Raw genomic sequence first — 26,687 nt, forward strand, 5'->3', positions numbered from 1 at the left:
AGCGGACTAGCAGTTTTACGCGGACTATAGCAATGTGAATAAATCTATTTTACATAATATTATATTAGGTAGAGTTAATAATATATATCTTTTATCTTAAATCTGATTTCTGAGAAAGTTTTATGCACAGCTATGGAACTATATCGGCCTACACACTCAAACTCTTTTAAACAAAACTTTTACAAATTTCAAAACTACCCTCTATTTTTTTAATTTAGATTTTTTGAGTAATTTAAAAAATATTTTGAATATCCGATGTATTTTTGACTCAAACTTTTTTTAACAAACCTTTTTGAAAATTTAAAACTACCCTCCGCTTCTTAAATTTTGAATTTTTTGAGTAATTTTAAAAATATTTTGAAAAATCCGATAAATTTTTGACTCCTTTCTAGAATGTTAAAAACCTGCCTAGAACCATATTATATTACAACGACTAATTATATCTCAACTGTAATAGGAAGACCAAATAAAATATCTTTAATACAAAAAAACAGCTCTTTAGATATTTCACTAGCTATACCACGCGGTTTTACTCGTTTTAAAATAGTTCACATTTTCCCACTCTTCTATTCCAACTCCCATTCTCCAAAAAAAAATCATAATCATTTTCATTGACCTCCCACTTATATGGAGGCACATACTACAGAGAGGTCAAGGTGGGTTTTTGCACGCGAATTCTAGATTTTTCAAAATTCTAGCCTAAAACCTTCCTCATTCATAATAAAAAAAGATTTTTCATATTTGATAAGTACTTCTAAAGATTTTTTAAATAGCTTTATAATATAGACTCTATATAAGGGTGAAAAAGGGATGAAAGAGGGTGAACGATTAGGGGGTGAAACTACTTTAGTGGAAGCATTGACATACTTTGGCAACGTTAAAAACACCTTTTTTTCAGCTTAAAATATTTTTTGAAAAAAAATGTGGGTAGTTGTACCAAAGTGACAATAAGTCGCAAAAAAAAAACAATCTCTATGCTCCACTCCGTTTTGTCTATGCAACATAATTGTTTGGCCCGACGCTCTCTATAAGTGTCTTGTGTACCACGTGTCTAGTGTCGTAGTGTCGTGTCTAGTGTCGCATCGCTCTACGCGAGATAAGAGTAAGTGTCTAGGGTGCCGGGCGCTCTCTCGAGGTACTGTTTGTCGATTAGGGCTTCGATGCACTTCTTTATCATCGCGACCGAGGGGGCGAAGGACCCTCGGGCTTGGGAGACGACTTCTTGGATCAACTCGGTGTGGCGGAGTACCTGGGGAGGATGGTTGAAAATAAAACTAATTTTATTTTTTTAATTAATTAGTTGATTAGTTTTAGTTAATTATATTTTTTTTAATATAGAAGTAGCAAACGAGCATGCTACATGGACATCTTTAATCAACCCCAGATAAGATTAGAGTCTATCTGAGGTGGGTCACAAATGTGTTGCAACCCCGCGGACTAATAAGTTAAGAAAAGAGAATAAATAATTGAATGTAAAAATAAAAAAAAAATGAATGAAGAAATTATTCATTTATTGAAAGAATGAATGAATGAACGAATGGATGAAGGAAATAGTGGAAATTTTAATTAATTTAACATTATTTAGCTGAATAAGAAAAAAATACGATCGAATCAAATAATGAATCATTCAATGGAACACTGAATGAATGAGAGACAGATTAAAGGGTTGATTAAACGGATGAGTAAGGGGATAAGTGATTTAACGAAAGAATAATTGATTGCATAAAGGAATTAATAATTGAAAGAACTGGCTGAAGGAAGTAGCGTTTTCGCGCGTCTCGTCAAGAGATGGCGCTACACGTTTCTGAATCACACTATCGAAGTTTTCTAAACATCTTGTACACATAGAAGCGTCGCTAGCCCTGGGGATCAAATTGGAAAGCCCCGGATAAATAAGTCTTCCTTATATTCTTCAAACCAAAACACATCAGCGCTACACTGATGTTTTAACAGAAACAATTGTGGCGGTGATGCCGCCGGAGTCGAACCACAAACGGTGTACCACCTTTTTTTTTATAATATGAGAGTAGCAGACGAGCATTCAGTCCACCTGATGGTAAGTGGCTACTGCCGCCCATGGACATCTGTAATCAACCCCAGATAGGATTAGATATTCCTACCTGAGGTCGGCCACAGATGCGCCGCTACCCCTGAGGACTAAGCTGGAACGCCTCGGAAAAGTCTATCTCCCTTACCACACCCTTCAAACCGGAACACAGCAGCGCCTAACACTGCTGTTATTAGGTAGAATTAGGTGTGGAGGTGGTGCCGCCGGAGTCGAACCACAAAGGGTTCTACCACCTTCTACCATCGTCTATAATAATTACTACTTTATTTAGCAAATAATGAATGAACAAATGATTTCATAAAAGACCGTAAGAACATTACCTTCCGTTGCTTCATGATGCGCACGAGCGCCGCCTGGAGGTACATCTTGCGATCGTCGTCGCAGTGCGTCGCTTCGCTAGATGTCGTTGATGTTGTGCTCGGGGTACCTGCTGATTATTGTAATGGGGTTAATTTGGTTGTAAGGGTTATTTGTATAAAGGTTGGTTACAGTGGCAGCCTAGTGGGACCGACGTTTTATATTACGTAACTTACGAAATATATGTGTGAATTACACATCAACACTTGCTTTAACGGTGAAGGAAAACATCGTGAGGAAAAAAGTCTTTATTTGTGGCCTAAACTCTTCGATCACTAATAAGAACTAGATACACAATCTGCGACAAAAAAAACGGTGCGACGAAAAGAGCACCCAAATAGACATTTGGGTGCACAAACCTGTCAAAGTGATAGCTTATGACAGCTAGCTTATGTCGTAAAAAATTATTGCTTTTGGTAAGCAGTTTTTAACACCTTTAAATAATAGTGATAAGGTTGATTTTGCATTAATTTTAGATTCTGTCGCTTTTATAAACACGTTTGACGCCACTTTTGAAGTCCATTTTTGTATGGGATTGTGTATCTAGTTCTTATTTGTGATCGAGGCCTAAACTGAAATTTTGATCGAAACATGTTTTTTTTCCGAAACTTAACGGAAATCGAAACTAAAGTCTGTCACTACAAATTAAGTGTAATACCCCACAACGCTTTTATGTGTGTTGGCCCTTACTCCCTCAGAATCAGACTCTTGTCCCTACACAAACTGTCCATCACCATTGCTGTTCGGGTTAGGATCACCCCCGCCTGACCCCCACTAGGTTCAGCAGCAACTCGGCCCCCCGACCCCATGTCCCCCCTCCCCCCTGTCCCCCTCCCCCCGCGCTCACCCTGCGAGCCGACGCTCGCGGCGCACGTGAGCCGCAGCCGCGTGCGCTTGCAGCTGAAGCCGAGGTTCAGCAGCAGCTAACCCCCCGACCCCCTGTCCCCCCTCCCCCCTGTCCCCCCTCTCCCCGCGCTCACCCTGCGAGCCGACGCTCGCGGCGCACGTGAGCCGCAGCCGCGTGCGCTTGCAGCTGAAGCCGAGGTTCAGCAGCAGCTAACCCCCCGACCCCCTGTCCCCCCTCCCCCCTGTCCCCCCTCTCCCCGCGCTCACCCTGCGAGCCGACGCTCGCGGCGCACGTGAGCCGCAGCCGCGTGCGCTTGCAGCTGAAGCCGAGGTTCAGCAGCAGCTAACCCCCCGACCCCCTGTCCCCCCTCCCCCCTGTCCCCCCTCTCCCCGCGCTCACCCTGCGAGCCGACGCTCGCGGCGCACGTGAGCCGCAGCCGCGTGCGCTTGCAGCTGAAGCCGAGGTTCAGCAGCAGCTAACCCCCCTCCCCCCTGTCCCCCCTCCCCCCTGTCCCCCCTCTCCCCGCGCTCACCCTGCGAGCCGACGCTCGCGGCGCACGTGAGCCGCAGCCGCGTGCGCTTGCAGCTGAAGCCGAGGTTCAGCAGCAGCTAACCCCCCGACCCCCTGTCCCCCCTCCCCCCTGTCCCCCCTCTCCCCGCGCTCACCCTGCGAGCCGACGCTCGCGGCGCACGTGAGCCGCAGCCGCGTGCGCTTGCAGCTGAAGCCGAGGTTCAGCAGCAGCTAACCCCCCGACCCCCTGTCCCCCCTCCCCCCTGTCCCCCCTCTCCCCGCGCTCACCCTGCGAGCCGACGCTCGCGGCGCACGTGAGCCGCAGCCGCGTGCGCTTGCAGCTGAAGCCGAGGTTCAGCAGCAGCTCGGCGTCGTCCCGGGCGCCGTCGACGTCGTCGGTCGTGAGGAGGCCCATTTCGACGACGGGACGGGCGTGTCGTGTCCAGTTGTCGCCGTCGAGCTGTAAAGCGTCCTTCGCCTCGCGGACCAGTACGCGATCGGCGGTCTCGAACATTAGGAGGAGCGCACACTGGAACAATTTAAGCAGTTGTATACTACAGTCTACAAGTCTTGCGCTCGTTATTAATAATCTATCTATCCGCTATTTACCTACCTTAGATCGAAATTTGACGATGTCTAGTATGAATAAATTGTCAAATATCAATGTTTGGAAAGCAAAACCAGATTATGGAGAATACTTTGATTTTTAATGACGGGCATAAATGAAAACAGTGTAAGGGATCAACAAAAAATGCAAACACATTCATACAGAACAACCGAGCCGTTCTTTTGACAGACGAATCGTTCTTTTAACCGACATTTAGACACACGAGCGAAACGTTCTTTAAGAGAATCGATCGTTAAACAGACGAGCCGTTCTCTTGACAGATCATTCTTCTGTCAACGTGACGTTCTTTTGACAGGCAAACTGTTATTTAGGCACGCAAGACGTTATTTTAACAGGCTAACAGTTATTTTGACAGGCAAGCCGTTATTTTGACGGGCGAACTTTTGAAAGACAAGCCGTATTTTTGACAGTTCTGTGAACAGACGAGCAAGTCTTTCTTTTGACACAACCGAACTTTGACAGTACATATCCAAATACCCAAGGACCTTCACGCACACACACACATCACCCCACACACACTAACCTGCGGCGTAGTGGCACTGATATGATACACCCGTTGCGTGTACCGGGTTCGAAGCTCGCCGGTGCACAGATGATGCAACCACGCCAAGCGCCGCCCACTGAAGGAGGAGCGGTAGAAGGCTTCGAAGAGACGGGCGGGGCGTTCTAGCTGAGCGGGCGGGGCCAAGGGAGCCATCGCCCCGCCCAGCGGCCACGCCCCCGCTTGTAGTACCTGTGAGTGAGTAGATACAAAGTCATTCTTTCTATGTATGAATGGTTTATTTGGTTTTATTATGAGTGTGTCACTTATGCACAAAAAAGAAGAGTTTTTTTTATCCGCCTCTCATTTGATAGGTTTTGACAAAAAAACTTATACTTAGTGCTTAGACTCCGGTGGCATCACAGCCATATATTTACAGATACGTTGCTACCGTTGAGGACTAAGCCGGAACGCCTCGGACCAGTATGACTCCCTTACCACACTTCAAACCAGAACACATCAGCGCTTAACACTGCTGTCATAACAGAAATAGGTGTGGCGGTGGAGCCGGTCGAACAAACAACAATCTTCGTACAACGTAAGGACACACTAACTGCACTATGTCCCCGCGGGCGAGAGTGAGCACCGGAGGGTTTTTTTTATAATATAGGAGTAGCAGACGAGCATACAATCCACCTGATGGTAAGTGGCTACTGCCGCCCATGGACATCTGTAATCAACCCCAGATAGGATTAGATATTCCCACCTGAGGTCGGCCACAGATGCGCCGCTACCCCTGAGGACTAAGCTGGAACGCCTCGGAAAAGTCTGTCTCCCTTACCACACCCTTCATAAGGATGCCGGGGGGCCTCGCGACTCGTTATATTCTATCTTTATTCAGAGCGGACTAGAAGTTTGGCGTGGTCTCTACCTGTATAAAGAAGCCGGTGTGTGTAGCCAGGCCGCTGTCGCGCAAGTGCTGCTGGAACTTGGCGTTGAGGTCCGACGACACCGCCACGTCCGTGAACATGCGGTGCAGCTTGTTCGTGAACTCGTAGCCGCACGCCGCCTGGAAAGACAAAAAAAAGAGAAATTAATTAGTCCTCATCGATCCATTACTGTCTCACAGCTGGGCACGGGTCTCCGCACAGGAGGATTAGGCCATAGTCCACCGCGCTGGCCAAGTGCGTATTGATAGACTTCACATACCTTTGAAAAGTTTTTAGAGATTTCTGAGGTACGCAGATGTCTTTACGATGTTTTCCTTCACCGTTTAAGCAAGTGATAATTAATTTGTAATACGCACATAACTTTGAAGAATTCGACTTCCTCATAGAAGTCAATGTCATTAATAAATAATTTTAATGAGAAATAAATATCTAAACTCATAAATGCATATGCCGACTTCAGGGAAAATAATAGTAATAGTAATTATGATGTAACCTTAACTTCACTTACTCTTACTTACCGATTATTTTTAAGGAACAATTGATACACCTTCTTTAATAAAATATGTATTTTTGTAGGCACGTTAAGTGTTTTAAGTGACGTTAAGTGACGTTAGCACCCCCCACTACCACCCCCTCCACCGTCACACCCCCCGCACCCTCGCCCCGCACTATCACAAACATCGCACTGCTATCACACCTCTATCACACCACCGGCACACTCCCCCTTCTGGAACACGTCCTTGTCGTCCACATACTTGAAGACGACTATCGCGGTCGTTAGCACCCCCCACTACCGCCCTCCTCCTCAGTCACACCCCCCACACCCCATCCCGCACTATCACAGCCCCCGCCCCGCTATCACACCACTATCACACCTCTGTCACACTCCTCTAGTCACCCCAGCCACCTTCCAGTATCACACTACCCCTATCACACCTCCGAACCACTATCACACCTCTATCACACCACCATCACACCCCCCACTACCGACCCCCACCACCGTCACACCCTCCGCACCCTCGCCCCGTACTATCACAGCCAATGCACCGCTATCACACATCTATCACACCTCTGTCACACTCTTCTACTCACCTCAGCCACCTTCCAGTATCACACAACCCCTATCACACATCCGAACCACTATCACACCTCTATCACACCGCCATCCCCGCACTACCACCGTCACACCCCCCGGACCCCCGCCCCGCAGTATCACACCCCCCACACCCCTATCACACCTCCATCACACCCACCTTGAGCCTGTTGATCATCGCCTCCTCCTGCTCCATGGACGCGGACAGCTGGTGTATGAGCCGACGGGCGAGCGCGCGCGCATAGTGCTTTTGGAACACGTCCTTGTCGTCCACATACTTGAACACGACTATCGCGGCCGTTAGCTTCTCGTCAGCGTCCGCGTCGGCGCCGCGACGGCGGAGTAGCGCGTCGCAGTATCTGCGGGGGAGAAGACGCTGAATATAGCGCGCTATTTGGTTACGCTATGTGAATATAGCGGGCTATTTGAATACGCTATGTGAATATAGTGCGCTATTTGGTTACGCTACGTAAATATAGCGTGCTATTTGGATACGCTATGTAAATGTAGCGTGTTATTTGGTTACGCTATGTGAATATAGCGCGCTATTTGGTTACGCTATGTGAATATAGCGCGCTATTTGGTTACGTTATGTGAATATAGCGCGCTATTTGGTTACGCTATGTGAATATAGCGTGCTATTTGGATACGCTATGTAAATGTAGCGTGTTGTTTGGATACGCTATGTAAATATGGCCTACTATTTGGATACATAGTGTAAATAATATAGCACACATGTATTCCAATTTAATAGAGTTATGATCTCGTATCACTCTACGTCTCGGGGTATATAAGATCAAGGTATATAGTGTTCAAATTATTCCTCTACAATACACGCTATTATTATTATAAGCTGTTATATATCGTCATCATATATTTTATAGTAGGTTACTATATAAAATAACATTGTTACTTACTTGGCCAATAATTCTGGTGCTTTCGCCGCCGATTCGCCCGGACTCCGTGCGTTCACTACTGCGCTACACGCCTGCAAATAGAATAAAAAAAAATATTATTTTAACTTCTACTGCTTACTTTCCCCACAGATAAGACATGGATTGTTTTCATAAGATAGACATAGCAAACGAAAATGCAATCCACTTGATGGGAAGTGGCTTCTGCCGCCCATGGACATCTGGAATCAACCCCAGATAAGATGAGGTCCGCTACAAATTTGTACTACCACCGCACCCACTTCTGTCTAATGACAGCAGTGTTATGCGCTGCTACGTTCTGGTTTGAAGAGTGTGGTAAGCAAGACATACTTGTCTGTCTGACCTTAGTTCGGAAATTAATCTGGAGTTGATTACAGATGTCCATGGGCGATAGTAACCACTTACCATCAGGTGAATTGCAATGCTCGTCTGCTACTCCTATATTATAAAAAAAACATGAGACAAAAGATAGATAACAAAAGATATCTAACCTTATCCAAAGCGCCGATGAACGCTTGCGCGCCGCCAAACACATCCGTGAAAAGTTTCGTATATTTGCCGTGGAGGGATAACATCGCGTTTACGAAGTGTGTGTGCGCCTGCGAATGTAAAGAACTTGTTATTAGTCAAGGTTAAGAAAATTGGTCAATGTTATGAATATAAGTCAAGGTTATGAATGTTAGTCAAGTCTAAGAGTATAAGTCAATGTTATGAATGTTAATGAAGGTGTCAAAACAAATATTACTCAAGGTGAAGCGATTTACTAGTCGAGGTTATGAATATTAGTCTAGATTATCAGAATTAGTCAAGGTTAAGAATATATGGACAAGGTTATGAATATTAGTCAAAATATTGACAGCATTGAAAAAAATAGTTATAAAATATTTGTATTTATATTATATTTCGCGCATACGTATATGTATGGATGTGTATACATGCATCTTTTTATATGTGTACGTATAGGTACGTGTGTGGTCAGATACCTCGTCGTGTCGGCGGCTCGCGACCTGCGTGTACGAAGCGATATTTTTTTTATATGTGTGTCAGCCTCCCCCTCCATATCTATCGTATGCATTTGTGTACGTGTGTATGCGCCGCGTCCACGAGCGTGTGCGTGCGTGCGTGCGTGTGTGTGTCTGAGTGCGTGCGTGTGTGTGTGCGTGTGTGTGTGAGTGTGTGTGTGCGTGTTTGTGTGTGCTTGTGTGCGTGCATGTGTGTGCGTGCTTGCGTGTGTGTGCGTGTGTGTCCGCCTGCGCGTGCGCCGCGTCCACGAGCGGGTGTGTGTGTGTGTGTGTGTGTCTGTATGTGTGTCACAGTGTGTGTGTGTCGCGCACCTCGTCGTGCGGACGGTCCGCGGCGAGCAGCTGCGTGCCGTGTCTCGCCGCCTGCGCGTGCGCCGCGTCCACGAGCGGGCGGAGCGCCGCGGCGCCGAGCGGCTTCAACAGTGTGTAGAGACGACGGAGGTCCTCGCGACGCTGGGGGGAATGAAACGACAACGTTACTGAGACTATTCAGTCGATTTATATACAAAATATGGCCATCCCTATCATGAATGTCTACATCTACAGCTATTAAGGAGTTGTGAGAGGCGAGCTTAGGGCAAAAGTTAAATTTACAGCTCCTGGCCAACCAGGTCGGCGAAAAACGTCGTTCAGTTTAATGTATCTAAAAAAGGACGATAAATATAGGTCCCCTTCCTATGCCTATTCATTTGCCTATGTTTCAGAAGCCAAACATTCTATGTCTATTACGCATGCTTTCCTTTCAAAATAAGCTTTCGTATCTTTTATCACAATGTACCTTGTACCCCCCACACCCCCCGACCTCCTACCTGGTCCGCGCGCGGGTCGTCCTCGCACGCCTCGCGCATGAGCCGCTCGACCTCCGCGTGCAGCGCGGGCAGGTGCGCCGCCCGAGTGTACCCCCCACACCCCCCGACCCCCTACCTGGTCCGCGCGCGGGTCGTCCTCGCACGCCTCGCGCATGAGCCGCTCGACCTCCGCGTGCAGCGCGGGCAGGTGCGCCGCCCGAGTGTACCCCCCACACCCCCCGACCCCCTACCTGGTCCGCGCGCGGGTCGTCCTCGCACGCCTCGCGCATGAGCCGCTCGACCTCCGCGTGCAGCGCGGGCAGGTGCGCCGCCCGAGTGTACCCCCCACACCCCCCGACCCCCTACCTGGTCCGCGCGCGGGTCGTCCTCGCACGCCTCGCGCATGAGCCGCTCGACCTCCGCGTGCAGCGCGGGCAGGTGCGCCGCCCGAGTGTACCCCCCACACCCCCCGACCCCCTACCTGGTCCGCGCGCGGGTCGTCCTCGCACGCCTCGCGCATGAGCCGCTCGACCTCCGCGTGCAGCGCGGGCAGGTGCGCCGCCCGAGTGTACCCCCCACACCCCCCGACCCCCTACCTGGTCCGCGCGCGGGTCGTCCTCGCACGCCTCGCGCATGAGCCGCTCGACCTCCGCGTGCAGCGCGGGCAGGTGCGCCGCCCGAGTGTACCCCCCACACCCCCCGACCCCCTACCTGGTCCGCGCGCGGGTCGTCCTCGCACGCCTCGCGCATGAGCCGCTCGACCTCCGCGTGCAGCGCGGGCAGGTGCGCCGCCCGAGTGTACCCCCCACACCCCCCGACCCCCTACCTGGTCCGCGCGCGGGTCGTCCTCGCACGCCTCGCGCATGAGCCGCTCGACCTCCGCGTGCAGCGCGGGCAGGTGCGCCGCCCGAGTGTACCCCCCACACCCCCCGACCCCCTACCTGGTCCGCGCGCGGGTCGTCCTCGCACGCCTCGCGCATGAGCCGCTCGACCTCCGCGTGCAGCGCGGGCAGGTGCGCCGCCACGTACGCGCGCTCGTAGCAGCAGCGGACCGCTTCGACGCTGCCGGAGTGCAGGTACTTTGTGGCTAGGGACACTTCGCGTTCGAGACCTGCGGGACAAAGAGGACTTGTTAGTACACGTACTTCGCCGCAAAATGCGCCTCGAGGTCGAGAGAGAGGCGGCGAACTGGGTTTACCACTTCTGAATGTGTTTACGCACATCCCTACACTCAACACCCTAAGCGAAGTGCGGGCGCTGCGCACCGCCAGTCCATCACTTGCTCGATAAACCCCGTTCCGAACGCGCGAATATATTTATAATTTCTGTATCAGGGTCAAACGTCATATTGGATCAATTAAATGTTACGTAATCGTCAGTAGCGGTACCCTTTGATTCGTTTGATGACAGTTTAATATTTCCGGGAAATAAATGTAATTCCAATGTTTACATAGGGAAAGAGGGGAACAGTTTAGCTTACTTTAGTTTACTGACAATGGGGAGAGAAATACTCGCAAATCAATTCTTTTAAAAATGCCGTTGCACTACTCACCATCCAAAACCCGTTGCATATAATGCGACACGTCAGCCTGCTGCAGCAGACTCGCTGCTAGAGTGGTATGATGTGCCGCAGCGGCCGACAGAAAGGGCTCCAAAACCAATCTATGGTATAGGGCAAGTGGCGCCCTCACGCGGAAAGACTGCACGTGAACCGTAGACAGGATCGCCTCGCGAAGGGTCTGCACATCACGCCACTCCGGGTTCGATTCCCGGGCGGCGCCCAATGCGGCAACGACACGTGACGTCAGCGCCGTGCCAAGGGAACGGAGGAGTACCGTCTCCCATATTACTAGGCCGAGTTCCCCCACCTAGAAAGATCATAACTGTAATCATACCTAATTCAAAATGGCGGCTTATGTGTATGGAAGATATACTTTTTTTGGCGCGTTTGGGAAAACTGATAAAAAACAGAAAAAAAATCTTGCACACTGGTACACGCACTCTTTTCATTTTATTACTAACTTTTCCCGCGGCTTCGTTCCCAATCGTAAGTTTTTATCTGTCCCTAGGGGACGGTATTCAAATACGACGCGATTTTAAGGTAAACAAACAAACAAACTCACATTTTCATTTATAATAGTAGTTACGAAGTTACGATTAATTATGCCAAAGTAGTACGTACGCACGCACGCACGCACACACACACACACACACACACACACACACACACGCACACACACAAACACTCACGCACACACACACACACACACAAACACACACACACACAAACACTCACGCACACATACAAACACACACACACACACACACACACACACAAACACTCACGCACACATACAAACACACACACACACACACACACACACAAACACTCACGCACACATACAAACACACACACACAAACACAAAAACACTCACGCACACATACAAACACACACACACACACGCACTACGTTATTTCAAACCATGTCGATATCTTGTCTTACCTCTAATTGTCTCGAATCATGTTCAGTACAACTGACTGTAGCGGCCGAACCGTATATTATTTCAGCGTCTGATACCTGAAATGGAGACAAGATGGAACATATACGAAACTGTTATATTGTTAGAGACCGCGTCAAAATTCTAGTCCGCTCTGAATATAGACATGAATCGCGTAGCAACAGCTAATTTTCGATATAAGCGGGTTTGCTGCACCGCGCCGGTAGTGTGCTCGCACTGTTGCAAGGAGTATATGCTTGTAGTTGTGTTCGACCGCATTGGCTCTCTGACTACATCTGCGCGCAACAACTTCAGAGCGGACTTGAAGTTTGGAGCGGACTTAACCTTCCAGATACGGTCCTACAGAGGGGGGTCACAGGGGGTCAAAACCTCCCCCACCCCCAAAAAACCATCGAGTTCGACTCACACTTGGTGAGATTTTTTTCGTGGAGAAACCCTGCATGGATTCCTCTCTGCCGCGGAAGTAACGGAGAGGATATAATAATAATAATAACTTTTATTTCTGTACACAAAATAAAAAACATACACGAAGCAAACTTACAAGGTAATGTAACACTTAACAATAAATACTAATATATACATTTAAAAAGCGTTAGAAAATTGGTCTGATTTAACCCAATTTTCCCTATGACCGATGAAAAAACATAAATTAATAGAGATAACTTATCTAAATACTTATATACATATTTAAATCACTAAATTAAAGCGTTAATTTATAAAGCTTCCATTTCGATTGTGAACGAAACTGGAAACAAAACCGAATAGTCGTATTCAGTTTCGTCTAAAAACCATTTTCAGTCTGTATCTTTTAAAACGAGTATAAGAAACGTACTATACTATAGGGCTCGAACACAAAACTGCGATGCGACGCGATGCGAATTCGCAACGCAGAAAATTGCGATGCGAATTGCTGCGATGCGATATCGTGCGGCGTAGCGTCTCTCAGGGTGACCAACAACAACAACCACTGTGCGATGCGAATCAATTCGCAAGTTCTTGCGATGCGTCGAGGGAGCTCGCAGATTTTTGCGATGCGACGTCGTATCGCAGTTTTGTGTACGAACCCATAATACGTATACAAAACGAAGTATTACCTTCTGTCGTTTAACATGTTGTAGATTGAGGTATGAGTAAAGGCTGTTGAGGTAAGCCACGCCCTGACTGTACTCCGTCCACGCTGTCACATACCTGTTGGAAAACACCATAATCATCCTTACTAATATTATAAATCCGAAAGTTACTCTGTCTGTCTGTCTGTCTGTCTGGTTGTGTCTTCTTCACGCCTAAACCAGTGAACCGATTTTAATGAAATTTTGTACAAAGATAGTCTGAGACCCGAGAAAGGACATAGGATAGTTTTATCCCGGAAATCCCACGGGAACTAGGGATATCTAATATCGATTAATCGGAGAATCGATCTTTTGGACCAAAAAAATCGATTATTTTAATCGATATTAGTAAAGATTGACTCGTAAACTATGAATTTGATCAAGTGATGATATTTAGCAAATTTGTTGTTCATGAGCCCACGAAGGTTCCGGAGTTACGACCAATTTTCGCCGCCACTGTCGTTCCAATGAAGGTACGAATTTTCTGTTTTATATTATGTTGTATGTCATCTTATTTTCTTTTAAACGCGGGCGAAGCCGCGGGCAAAAACTAGTAATTTATAAGCTATCTTTGGCATCGGGAGATCTCCGTGGGCTAGGTAATCATGTCCGGACAGCGGCCGTGCTCTGACAGTCACAGTTCAGAGGTGTGTAGGAGATATGTACAAGATGTTGAGAAAACTTCGATAGCGTGATTCAGAAATACTAGTGGCGCCATCTCTTGACGAGTAACGGGAAGTCACCAGATATTTTATTATATCTTTTATCAATAATAACACTTTCTACGCTTATTAAATTAGTAATAAATGACTTATTAAAATCGATTATTAAAATTTAAAAATTGAGATAATCACACAAAAAAAACTTACAGAAAGTATGGATTACAATATTGATACTCAATACTCATGAGTATCGCAGAAAAAGTATATACTTTAAAAGGACATTATTTAGCGTGTTTCCATATTTTTCTTCATTTATTCAATAAATAAGACTTACAAAAGAACAACATTTAAAATATGCCAGAATGAGAAGGACTAGGCCATAGTCCACCGTGCTGGCCAAGCGCGTATTGGTAGACTTCACATACCTTCGAGATTTCTTTTTTTTTTATAAAACTCAGGTATGCAGGTTTCCTCACGATGTTTTCCTTCACCGTTTAGCAAGTGATAATTAATTTCTAATACGCACATAACTTGGAAAAATCAGAGGTTCGTGCCTGGGATTTGAACCTCGGACCCCTCGATCGAGAGGCCGAGTTTCTTAACCACTAGGCTATCACTGCCTTCACAGTTTTACACACAATTAGTTACCATCTTACGCCAACAGAGATCTTATATGGCGAACCCTTTAGTGAAACCACACTGTTCCTTCAATTCGCATCTAAATGTTCCACGAAGTAAAACTAATCTACCCACCTCGCCAATAAACCATCTCTGAAATCTGTACTCTCCAAGGCCGCTTCACCGCGCACCCTCTCCAACAGACCACTTACATGTTCCTCTAGGAATGTCCTGAAACAGAATTAAGTCTTTTATGAAATAGGAGTAGCAGACGAGCATGCAGTCCACCTAATGGTAAGCGGCTACTGCCGTACGGACATTTGTAATTATCCCCAGATAGGATTAGATTCCTACCTTAGGCCGGCCACAGATGCGCCGCTACCCCTGAGGGCTAAGCTGGAACGCCTCGGAAAAGTATGTCTCCCTTAAGGGTGTGGCCTTCAAAGTAGAACACAGTAGCGCTTAACACTGCTGTTATTAGGCACAAATAGGTGTGACGGTGTAGGACCACTGACGGTTCTCCCACCTTTATTCCTTTCGAAACTTTTACCTCAGATTCAGTTACGATTCCAGGATATTTTCAATTCGGCTATACAATAGTTCCGGTTAGAGAAGTCCAACTTCTTCAACACCTACCTGGTCTCATCGTACATTTGGTTACAGTTTAAGATATTTTTTTTAATTCGCCTAACCCATAGTTCCTGCTACAGTTACTACATTCTGTAACATCAATTACGTAACAACAATTACAAATTAACATTAATTGTGAATCAATAAATCATTTTTTTCATTTTTCATTTCTTTCATTTTTTTCATAATATAGGAGTAGCAGACAAGCATGCACTCCACCTGATGGTAAGTGGCGACTGCCGCCCATGGAAATCCGTAATCAAGCCGAGATAGGATTTGATATTCCTACCTGAGGTCGGCCACAGACGCGCCGCTACCCCTGAGGACTAAGAAATACTTTTCCGAGGTGTTCTAGACACACCTAGGTGTCTAGGTGTCTTGAACACCTCGGAAAAGTATGTCTAGACACCTAGACACACCTAGCTGTCTAGGTGTCTAGAACACCTCGGAAAAGTATGTCTCCCGTACACCATTTAAAACAAAACACAGCAGCGCTTAACACTGCTGTTATGAGGCAGAAATATTTTTTTACTAATCAACATAGAGAAGTTCAACTTCTCATCACACTAACCTGGTCTCATCGTACAGTTTGTCTGCGAGTGGCTCAGGGTGTGCAACGCATAACGCATACACATCAGAAAACCTCGAGTTCCACACTGAACGCTCCACCGATTTCAGTGAGACTACACCGGCCACCTGAAAAAGACAAAAAAAACAGTTTATTTCTTTCAAATATTACCAAACAAGGGGCAGGGCCCTCTGTACTGGGTTTGGATATCCCGAGTTACTACCCAGTAAGGGTAATATGTACCATTCATCTTACTTTAGATCATGTTTATGTGTTTGTCTCTCTGTTTGTACACTTTTAAGGCTCTGTTTATGTCTACAGACATTGAACGTGTCAGACACAGAATGTGCCAGACAAATATTTTTTCTACACGACTTTTGGGATCTGTTTTATATAATAATGGAGTAGCAGACGAGCATGCAGTTCACCTGATGGCAAGTGCTGCTGCCACTTATAGACATCTGTAATCAACCTCAGAAAACATTAAATTTCTACATGATGACAGATGCGACCCCTGAGGACTAAGCTGGAACGCCTCCGAAAAGCATGTCTTCAAACCAGAACACAGCAGCGTTTAACGCTCAAAATTAGGCTGAAATAGGTGTGGCGGTGTTGCCGCGAGAGACGAAACACAAAGGGTTCTACCACCTTCGCAAATATATTTACGTTTAAAGGTGGTAGCACCGTCTGTGTTTCACCTTGTGTGGCAGCAGCACCACACCTATTTCTGCCTAATAACAGAAGCTTTAAACGCTGCTGTGTTCTGGTAATAAGTATAAGGAAGGCAAACTTTTCCGAGACATTCCAGCTTAGTCCTCAAAGGTAGCGGCGCATCTGTGGCCGACCTTAGGTAGGAATCTAACCCTATCTGTGGTCGATAACACATGTCCATTTACGGCAGTAGCCTTACCATCAGGTGGACTGCATGCTCGTCTGCTACACCTATATTATAAAAAAATACTCACCGTTTCTTTAAGTTTGGCCCAAGTCTCGTCAAAGTCCACATTCCTTGGCTTAAGAGACATCATCGAGCTCCGGTCGTGAAACCTGCAACACAAATATCATATCAGGACCTGGATTAACCCAATGACCTTGAATATAATTTGGTAACGAAAGATCTCTCGACGGGCTAGCTGACCATGCCCAGAGGTGACTAAAAGGGGGCTTCCGGGGTTGCCGGCGGGAAGAGTGGGAGCTCGACCCGTCCGGAGAGCAACTCCGGGAAGAACGGCGGCATGTGTGGTTGCATGCCGTCGTAAACACCAGGTGTGCGGGAGGAGCGTAAAGTGCTCCCCCCAGGGCAGAGCCCGACCGGGGCATCGCGCTCGGAGGACTCCTGTTGTGTTCCATTGGAAATCCCGGAGTACTCCACCAAGCGCTGAGGACGGCCACCGGGGGGGTTTTAGTGCGGTAAAAATCCCACATAACCCGGCGTCGCTCCCTTTTTACCTTTTGGGTACCTTTAGAAGGTTTCCCCCTCGAAAACAATAAAAAAAACAAGGTGACCATGCCCGTCCGGCTAGGTGTCCCTGTAGTCCCGGAACAAGAATAGGGTCACGGCATAGTAAAGGAAGAATAGTAGGTTAGCTAAGGCCTCTCTGCGAGATAATTACCTACTCTTGCAGTGATGCATAGGGTTGTCACTTTTATTTTTAGTTAAATACTAACTGACCCGGCAAAATTTTTACTGCCACAGAATATATTTATGAAATATATTTCATATTTACTCACCTTTTAAACCTTCCCTGGACTTCCACAATTATTCTAAACTAAAATTAGCCAAATCGGTCCAACCGTTCTCGAGTTTTAGCGAGACTAACGAACACCTATTGATTTTTATATATATAGATTATTTTCGTATTATAACAGCACTAGGGTTTAAATACCGTAATATATTGAAATGTTGCACCAATTCATAAATGGGTTGTGAATAAAATACGTCTTAAATATAAAATACACATTTAAGTAATTATAAATTGAGAACAGAAAAAAAATCTTCGACTCCTGAAAGTGTCAATTGACAATTTACGCAAAAAAATGTTTACGGAAACATGGGCAGTACATTAAAAATAAATTAAGCTTAAATAGCCTTTTTTTCAAATATTGAGTAAGAATTATTTTAGTAGTATCACAACCTATCCAACCTATCCAAACACCTTGTACGACGAGTACTTTTATTTACTGTCGTGTAACACATTGTATACATTATGTTAGTAAATATATAACTTGCACGAAGTAAACAAACCCATAATCAATAATAAGGAACAATTACATATCTGTGAACTCAAATGCTAAATTCAGAAAACAGAATGCGCGCGAACCCACGCGTGGCGCGGCCCGTACTGAGACAACTCTCGGCAACTCTTCTCTATTTGATTGTGTGCGTAAAAAGTGCGTGCACGGCGCCCGCTAGTTACGCACACATACAAACAGGCGGAGGCCGATTTGTATGAAGCTGTGCTACTATTCTTTCTTTACTATGGTCACGGTATCCCCTGCTTTAAGAGGTGACTAAAAGGGGGACTTCCGGGGTTGCGAGCGGCAAGAGTGGGAGCTCGAACCGTCCAGCAAGCGACCCCGGGAAGGACGGCGGTATGTGTGGTCGCATACCGCCGTAAATACCAGGTGAACGGGAGGAGCGTAAATTGCTCCCCCAAAAGCAGAGCCTGATAGGGCATTGTACTTGGAGGACTCTAGTTGTGTTCCGCTGGAGATCCCGGAGTTCTCTACCAAGCGCTAAGGCGGCCACCGGGGGGATTTTAGTGCGGTAAAAGACCCACATAACCCGGCGTCGCTCCCACGGCGTCGGTATATGTTGTATTTTTACCGCACTAAACCCCCCTTTTAAAGGTGATCACACCCGGACAGCGGCCGTGCTCCGACAGTCTCAGTTCGGAGTTTATATATGTACAAGATGTTGAGAAAACTTCGTTAGCGTGATTCTAAAGTGTAGCGCCATCTCTTGACAAGTTGCGGGAACTCGCCACTATTAAAAAATGCATTGATTGTCTAGTGGTTGAAACACGTCCTCTTAGTCGAGGGGTCCGAGGTTCAAATTCAAGGAACCTCTGACATTTCAAAGTTAATAATAATGTTATAATAAAATAAGTTAGTATAATATAATAAAGTTATAAATTAATTATCACTTGTTTTAACGGCGAAGGAGAGCATCATGAGGAAACCTGCTCACTTGAGAGATGTTAAAAATAAGTTCTTAAAGATATATGAAGTCTACCAATATGCACTTGACCAGCGCGGTGGACTATGGCCCTATCCTTCCGATCATGAGAGAAGACCTGTGCCCAGCAGTGTGACAGTAATGGGTAATAATTAATTCCCATTTATTAACATATCCCAAATACAGGACAGACGAAATAAAATAAAATGAATAATTAAAATTAATTAACCTCGATCAGTCACATTTAAATTAATTAAAAAACAGAGTGTCAACCTAAATTTGGGTTGAGTATTTTATATTCATTATATTGTCATTGTTTTTTCAATTGCAGTTGTAAAGTACCACTAGTACACCAATTTCTTTCTACTTTTATATGAATACTGGCTGACCCGGCAAACGTTGTGTTGCCATATAAACAAAAAAAATGTTAAGGGTTTGAAAAATAGATATGTCTGATTCATAATTAGGTGTCCAAAATGTAAACAAAGAAATGTCATTGTCAAAATTCGATTATAGGTATTGCAAACCTTAACAAATTAACAAGAAAAGAAAAATTTCACAAAATTCAACATAAAACAAAAACTTAATAACTGCACACAATTAAAAAAAACCCGCTAAGAAAACTAGAAAAAATTCGAGTTCGATCACGATCACGAAAATGAATAATATCAACTATGAAACTTAAAAATGGCGGCACACAAAATGTTTTGGATGCCGATTGTATGACCATTATCACAATTTAATTTTCTCTCCTAAATCTTGTTTTTTATTATTATTACTGTATAAAATTTAATTGAGTTAATATAAATATTGGAAAATGTGAATTGGGTTTAATTTATTTAGATTATTATTTTATTATCGATGTATTAATTTAATATTGTCAAAAATAAGACACTGCCATTTGACACATATTTTCTTGATAGGTCAACACCTTTGTTTACATTTTGGACACCTAATTATGAATCGGACTATAGAATATTTGAAACTGCGATGGTAGCGAAGTCTGACGAAACCAATGTGAAACATCCCAAAATCAACAACTACTTACGAATTAAAAATTAATTAAAAAAAACCTTTTCCCACGGACTAAATTGTGAATCTAAACCATTCTCAAGTCCCCTTGAACACACACAACAAATTTCATCAAAATCAGTCCAGTCGCTTAGGAGGAGTTCAGTGGCATACACACGCACATAAGAAATAAATATATATAAAGATAGTCAATGAGCATGTAGTTCACCTGATGGTAAGTGGCTACTGCCGCCCATACATCTGTAATCAACCCCAGATAGGATTAGATATTCCTACCTGAGGTCGGCCACAGATGCGCCGCTACCCCTGAGAACTAAATTGGAACGCATCGGAAAAGTATGTCTCCCTTTAAATTAGAACTCAGCAGCGCTTAACACTGCTATCACTAGTAGTAGAAATAGGTGTTTTGAAGGTGGTAGAACCCTTTATGGTTCGACTCTGGCGGCACCACCGCCACACCTATTTCTGCCTAATAACAGCAGTGTTAGGCGCTGCTGTGTTCCGGTTTGAAGGCTGTGGTAAGGGAGACAGACTTTTTCGAGGCGTTCCAGCTTAGTCCTCAGGAGTAGCGGCGCATCTGTGGCCGACCTCAGGTAGGAATATCTAATCCTATCTGGGGTTGATTACATATGTCCATGGGCGGCAGTAGCCACTTACCATCAGGTGGACTGCATGCTCGTCTGCTACTTCTATATTATAAAAAAAAAAGGTGTAACGATGATGCCTCCAGAGTCAAATCTTGAAGGATTTTACCACCTTCATGATATATATTATAATGACGTATCTTATAAAAGGGCAAAAAGATCTCTCCTTTAAAGCCGGCGATTCATTGGCGACTCCTCTGGTGTTGCAAATGTCCATAGGCTATGTTGACTACTTTCCATCAGGTAGCACGTCTGCTTAATCGTTAAGTTAAACAATAAAAAATAAAATAATGCATCAGTACATTTCTTTTCTTTTATTCTATACTAAAACTATTTTATAATAAAAATGTCTGACAGGGCGCCAGGGGGTGAGAGTTTTATTACAATACTAGCAGACCCGGTAAACGTTGTGTTGCCATATAATAAAAAATGTTAAGGGTGAACAACCCTTATCACTTAGGGGTATGAAAAAAAAATTAACAAAAAAATAAAACCAACTTCTACAAAGTAAAAATAATTGAAATAAATGACAGTTTAGTACATATTTCTGAAGTTGGCGCTCAATATATTTCGTTTGATAACAGCGTATATGAGCGCGTGCCTCCATATATTCATCCCGCAAAATGTTACACTCGTAGGATCTTCTAAACTAAAAGTCTAATCTACATGCTATAAGGAGCAAATTTTATCTACATTAAACACTTAATTTTTTGAAACAATTTATTTCGATAAGGATTAATATTTGCTATCTATTAAAACCATTTTATTATGAACTTAATTTTTGTTTTCTTTTTAAATCATAAAAACAGTTATTGTAGAGTACGCAACAAAGATAGACATATGCCATCGCGGACTTATTTGTAAATATTTTCAAGGTGTACAATACTGTAGAACATTATTTTAATTTATCTTGTAGGGTTCAGCAAGCGTTTGCAATGTAAGCTAAAAAAAAAATTATTTATTCACAAAATCTGTACAATTATCAGTGATTTCCTTGTATGTTATGCTTGTATTATTCATACAAACCTTCCTGTTGAATCACTATATCTATTAAAAGAAACTGCATCAAAATCCGTTGCGTAGTTTTAAAGATTTAAGCATACATTGGGACATAGGGACAGAGAAAGCGACTTTGTTTTATACTATGTAGTGATTGCTTGAACATTATTTTGTTTTGTACCATGACCTCCTTAAGCGTCCGTGGTACGAAATTTCAATGTATACTTAAAATAATATTGTTTTAAGAGATGGTAGTAACCCCCCAGGACTCAAACCTGGTACCCTGTTCAGTTTGGCTGTAATCACAGATCCAACATACGTCAATAAGTTTATTTTTAAGCCATTGAACAAAGATTTCAAAGGGGAACATACATGTCTTTGTATTAAACTAAAAATAGATTTACGAACGCAAGTGAATGCCAGAATTGGTAACAAAAAAAATGCCAAGTGCGAGTCGCACTCGCACATAGACGGTTCCGTACCAACAATGATGATAATAATATAATAATAATTCAATGATTTAATAATAATAACTTGTATGAATGTAAATAATGATAATGATACTTCTTTTTTATGATTTGCAATAGGACTTATAAATTATGTCATTTGTATACCCAAAAGGGTCAAATATAGCGCAACAACACCGTCGTAGAGTCAACTTACCCTGATGATGCTCCGTTTTGGAGCGAAACACGTGTTGGTGGTGGTATGTATGGTGGTGTATATTTTTAATTTTTGCATCTGCATGCATTCTTTGAGGGAGGGAGGGTGGTACATACTGCATGGTTTAAAATATATACCATCATACATATTTGTAGCAGATTGTTGCGAAGTAGTTTTAATCTTAACTTAAATATAGCGCACTTTATATAACCATATGAACACCTGTAAGACCTATATTTACAAATAAAGAGATTTGATTTGAACAAATTCTTATTTATTTTTTATCTAGTATAGAATAATAATTTATTCTAATCAAATCAAAATATTCACGTCATGACAAAATATTAAATATTCACAGCAAATTAAAATGAAAAAACCAAACACACATCAGCAACATGGACCAAAATATTCTAGTATTCGTTATATATCTAGTATTTGTTATCATAGCAGCCAGAGAAGTAAATGGATTGTGAAAATTTGAACTGTCTTCCTATTATAGCAAAATAGATAAAACGAAAAACGCCAAAATATAGCGGTTTCTTGTATGGAGATCCCCATTCATTTTAAAGGTTTTTTTTTATTTTTAACGTTTGTAATAGCGGCCACAGTTATACATACTCTGTAAAGATCTCAAGTGTTTATCTATTACGGTTCAAGAGATAGAGCCCTGTGACAGACAGACAGGCAGACAGACAGCAGAGGGTTAGTACATTCCGTTTTTATCCTTTGAGTATGGAACCCAAAAACTGAACCAAAACAATGTCCCAATATAAATCTGTTTATAGTATATTTAGCATGTCATAAATATGAAAATATGGATTAACACGGAAAATGTCTGCAAAAACAACTTGTAAACAACAAAATTCATGGTCAAGTGTGTAAACAACATTGTTTTCGCAATGAATAGTCAATGTGGAGTCCACGCCAAACTTCTAGTCCGCTCTGAGGTTGCTTCACAAAATTACAAAAATGTACCCCGTAACAACGTAAGGGCACACTTACGCAGCTGTGTATATCCATTTGCAAGAGAGGGCAGCGGACGAGGACCGGGAGGGTCCTATGCTGTTTTACGTCCCGCTAATATCTACAATTTGCTATTGCGACGCGACTTGTTCCTATATTCAGAGCGGACTAGCAGTTTGGTGTGGACTATACCTATTTTATATTAGTAAATTGACTAACAAACAAGTATGTAGCCCAGATGATGGTAGGTGTGTTGTAGACTGCTTTGTAGTATGACTCTGGCACCACTGTCACACCTATTTCTACCTTATATAAGCAGTGTTACGCTCTATTGTGTTTTGGTTTGAGTGTCGGCACCACTGTCACATCAATTAAACACACAAGTATCACACAAGAAATATAGCCCAGATTATGGTATACTTATTTTATTCTAGCAAATTGACTAACAAAGAAGTATGTATGTAGAATCCTTTGTAGTATTACTCTGGCACCACTGTCACACCAATACCTACCTTATAACAGCAGTGTTAAGCGCCGCTGTGTTCTTGTTTGAAGGGTGTGGTAAGAGAGACATAGTTATCCAAGGTGGTATCAATAGAAGGATGTAGATGGTGACTACCTTACATATGTGACCATCTGGCAAAGCATCTGTGATCAACTTCAGGTCGAACCTGTTGCATATGAAGTTTGTTACAGATGTCCATACAGTTTTGTGTGTATGTATGAATGTATTTATCTCTATGTATGATGTATGTATGTGTCATTACGACGACCTGCGTAGCGGAGCGGCCACCATACCGGTCTGACGCACAAAGGGTTCCGGGTTCGATCCCAGCCAGACAAATATCTAAATGATGAATTTAGATTTCTGTTTCTGGGTCTGGGTGTTTGTGTATTTGTCTACGTGTGTCCATGGCACCCACGAGAGGGAATCCTAGTGTGGGGCTGTGAGTGTAGAAAGTGTTTATTGATTTATTAGCATGCCCAACAGCCCAAAGAGCTTGACGGTTTAACATATGAGGTGTCATTGGATTCGTCTAAATTGTGGGAGTGACTTAAGCCATATTATTTCCTTTTTCACTTAAATGAGCTTTTATTATTTTTATATGAATTAAAAGTATGTTTACAGATCATATGTTAAAATGTTACATATGGATAATTTTGCAAACATATACCTACTTACCAGTTTTTTTTTCAAAAATAATTTTCTGATAAGTTACTATCACAGGTACAGATGTCTACTGTTAGTCAATTAATTTGTAAACAAAGATACCTTCAATATTATTTATGAATATTGATTATTTTTAAGAAATTCATGTTGATACAACTATAGAAACTAGATAGTCAAAGTCTGTTATCATTGAATACCAGATGTAAAACCTTTTTGGAGACCTTATGGCCAATATGAAAATTTGAAACTAACCAAAGGTTTCAACACCTTGGGGATGCTTTAAATACCCTCAATTGTGGGAAGAGGTAAATGCCCAGTACTGGGACTTAAAAAGAGTCTCAGAAAGCTACTTCGCTCTTCCTAAAGTAGTAAACAAAACGTTCTAGTAAGAATCACATACGCGTATTTCATTGACGATTTTCTAGAAGTACCAGGGGAACAGAAAAGCGTAGAATCATCATGTCTTTGTGTTAGGAGGTCGGTCTAGCGAAGAACAGTGTTCGTCTACCGCGCAACGGACTTGGCAGCGTGACAACAACGAAAATTGTACCAAAATTACTCAGCATAATAACATAACAAAAATAATTACAATGACATATAAAAAAAAACGTACCACTCAAGCCTCTGTAACGCCAAACCTCACACTGTACACCACTTCACCGCTTATTCCACACGTTTGATACCGCGTAAGAAATCAACAAAATATTCCGTATTCACGAGATCGGATTAGAAAATGCAGGAGATTCGCGTCATTTCGCGTTATGTGACATGACGTTTGTGTTTTTAATCTGTTACGTTGTACAGATTAAAAATGTTTTGCGGGCCTGGATGACAAGAATTTTGCCATTAATATCTATTACATAATAATATTTGAGTACTTTCCGAAAAACTTTCTAAATATTATTATAGAGTTTTTTTCTGAGCTTAATACCAATAGCCAATAGCGATCCATGCAGAGTAACATTTTTTTATAGATGGAGTCAAAGAGAACCATCATACCTATTTCTGTATTATAATGTATAAATCATCTTCTCAAGAGTACATATTACTTACTGTACTTACATATTATACTTCATGTATCCGTCCTTCTTAGTCCTCAATCATTATAAAATCACTGTTCGGAACTTGCTAAAGTCCAAATTTAAAAAAAAACACTCAGCTTGATTCAGTATACTTGTATATGTAGTAAGTATACAATTTGCTATGCCGAAGCGACTAATTTCTATATTCAGAGTGGACTAGCAGTTTCGCGCGGACTATATTATTACTGTAGTATGTTAGGTGTATGGCGACTTCCTGCAATAAGTTCAGAGATAGCGCTATTGAATTACGCTGAGCCAAAAAACCCACAACTCAACAGATGACGCTACTAGCGCACGCTATAGCGTCTTCCCGCAACTCATCAAGAGATAGTGCTGCTGAGTTACGCTATCAAAGTTTTCTCAAAATCTTACATAGTACATACAAGCCCCAAATGTGTCTTTGTACCCATTTACTATATTATGTAACCAATAAAGGGTTTACTAGAAGAAAATTGGTGAAATATTTGGAAAACTGACTCCTCCCTGTAGACCTCCAGACGCCAACCAAGATAAGATAGATGTCTTTATTATGTATTTTAAGGGATTTCGAAGGATTCAATAATTCAGCGCTAAAAATAAAAAGACAGTGATAGTTACTTATAGTTTTATTCGTATTAAAAAACGTCTTACATTGTCTAAACTGTACAGTTTTGAGTTAATTAACCACAAACCTTCAAGCAGAAATCTAATTTCACAAATATTCTCATTATATTTCTAGTGTAAAATGAAATGAGTTTAAATATATTATTGTAGCCATAGATTAGTAAAGATACTTCGCCGCCTTGAAATTGAATGAAGCCACAAACGGCTTATTTTAGTAAGTTCTTTTTTTGAATTCTTGACAAATAAAAACATTTTTAGAGAACATTTAAGAATAAATAACCAATACTGCGTAATTTACGTAATAAATAAATAATTATTTCAAATATTTTAGGGACATTTTAGCACGGAGACGTGACAAAACTTTTTTACGCAACTATTTCAATTCTCAAAACTGGGTACATTTTCTTGTTAGGAGTGAGTAATCTTTACTTATCTATGGTTGTAGCAAATTACGCTTTATGTTTACCGCCAAAATTAAATTTTACAATATGGCAACCACGCTACATTTTAAATGATGATAAAATAGTAAAGTTTTTTTAATTACATTGTAGTGGATAAATACGGCC

General features: G+C 43.0%; 1 protein-coding gene across 2 annotated transcripts; it reads right to left on the reverse strand.

The window, feature by feature from the left end:
* Positions 1–89: 89 nt before the first annotated feature.
* Positions 90–25,223, reverse strand: Cul2 (cullin 2). Of its 2 annotated transcripts, none has more exons than XM_073092403.1 (17): positions 25,050–25,223; positions 16,752–16,833; positions 15,790–15,914; positions 14,724–14,819; positions 13,294–13,387; positions 12,184–12,258; positions 11,232–11,547; positions 10,621–10,790; positions 9,204–9,344; positions 8,361–8,468; positions 7,852–7,922; positions 7,095–7,293; positions 5,823–5,960; positions 4,934–5,143; positions 4,071–4,311; positions 2,389–2,495; positions 90–1,249 (listed from the first exon to the last, which is right to left on the reverse strand). In XM_073092403.1, the coding sequence occupies exons 2-17, from the start codon at positions 16,812–16,814 to the stop codon at positions 1,088–1,090; spliced, it is 2,316 nt and encodes a 771-aa protein (XP_072948504.1). In that variant the 5' UTR covers positions 16,815–16,833; positions 25,050–25,223; the 3' UTR covers positions 90–1,087. The 2 variants fall into 2 exon arrangements, with proteins under 2 accessions (XP_072948504.1, XP_072948503.1); XM_073092402.1 differs by having other exon boundaries at positions 2,389–2,498.
* Positions 25,224–26,687: the final 1,464 nt, after the last annotated feature.

This window comes from Epargyreus clarus, unplaced genomic scaffold (assembly GCF_041222505.1).
Source record: "Epargyreus clarus isolate Ecla_fem2 unplaced genomic scaffold, WU_Ecla_fem_2.2 ptg000036l, whole genome shotgun sequence".
NCBI lineage: Eukaryota > Metazoa > Arthropoda > Insecta > Lepidoptera > Hesperiidae > Epargyreus > Epargyreus clarus.

Excerpts from the sequence above, each read along its gene's own strand:
- Cul2 (XM_073092402.1), bottom strand. The coding sequence starts at position 16,814 with ATGATGTCTCTTAAGCCAAGGAATGTGGACTTTGACGAGACTTGGGCC. Across the intron at positions 11,548-12,183 it reads ATGATTCGAGACAATTAGAG|GTGGGGGAACTCGGCCTAGT; the intron begins GTAAGACAAGAT and ends TGATCTTTCTAG. Across the intron at positions 9,345-10,620 it reads ACGACCCGCGCGCGGACCAG|CGTCGCGAGGACCTCCGTCG; the intron begins GTAGGGGGTCGG and ends CATTCCCCCCAG.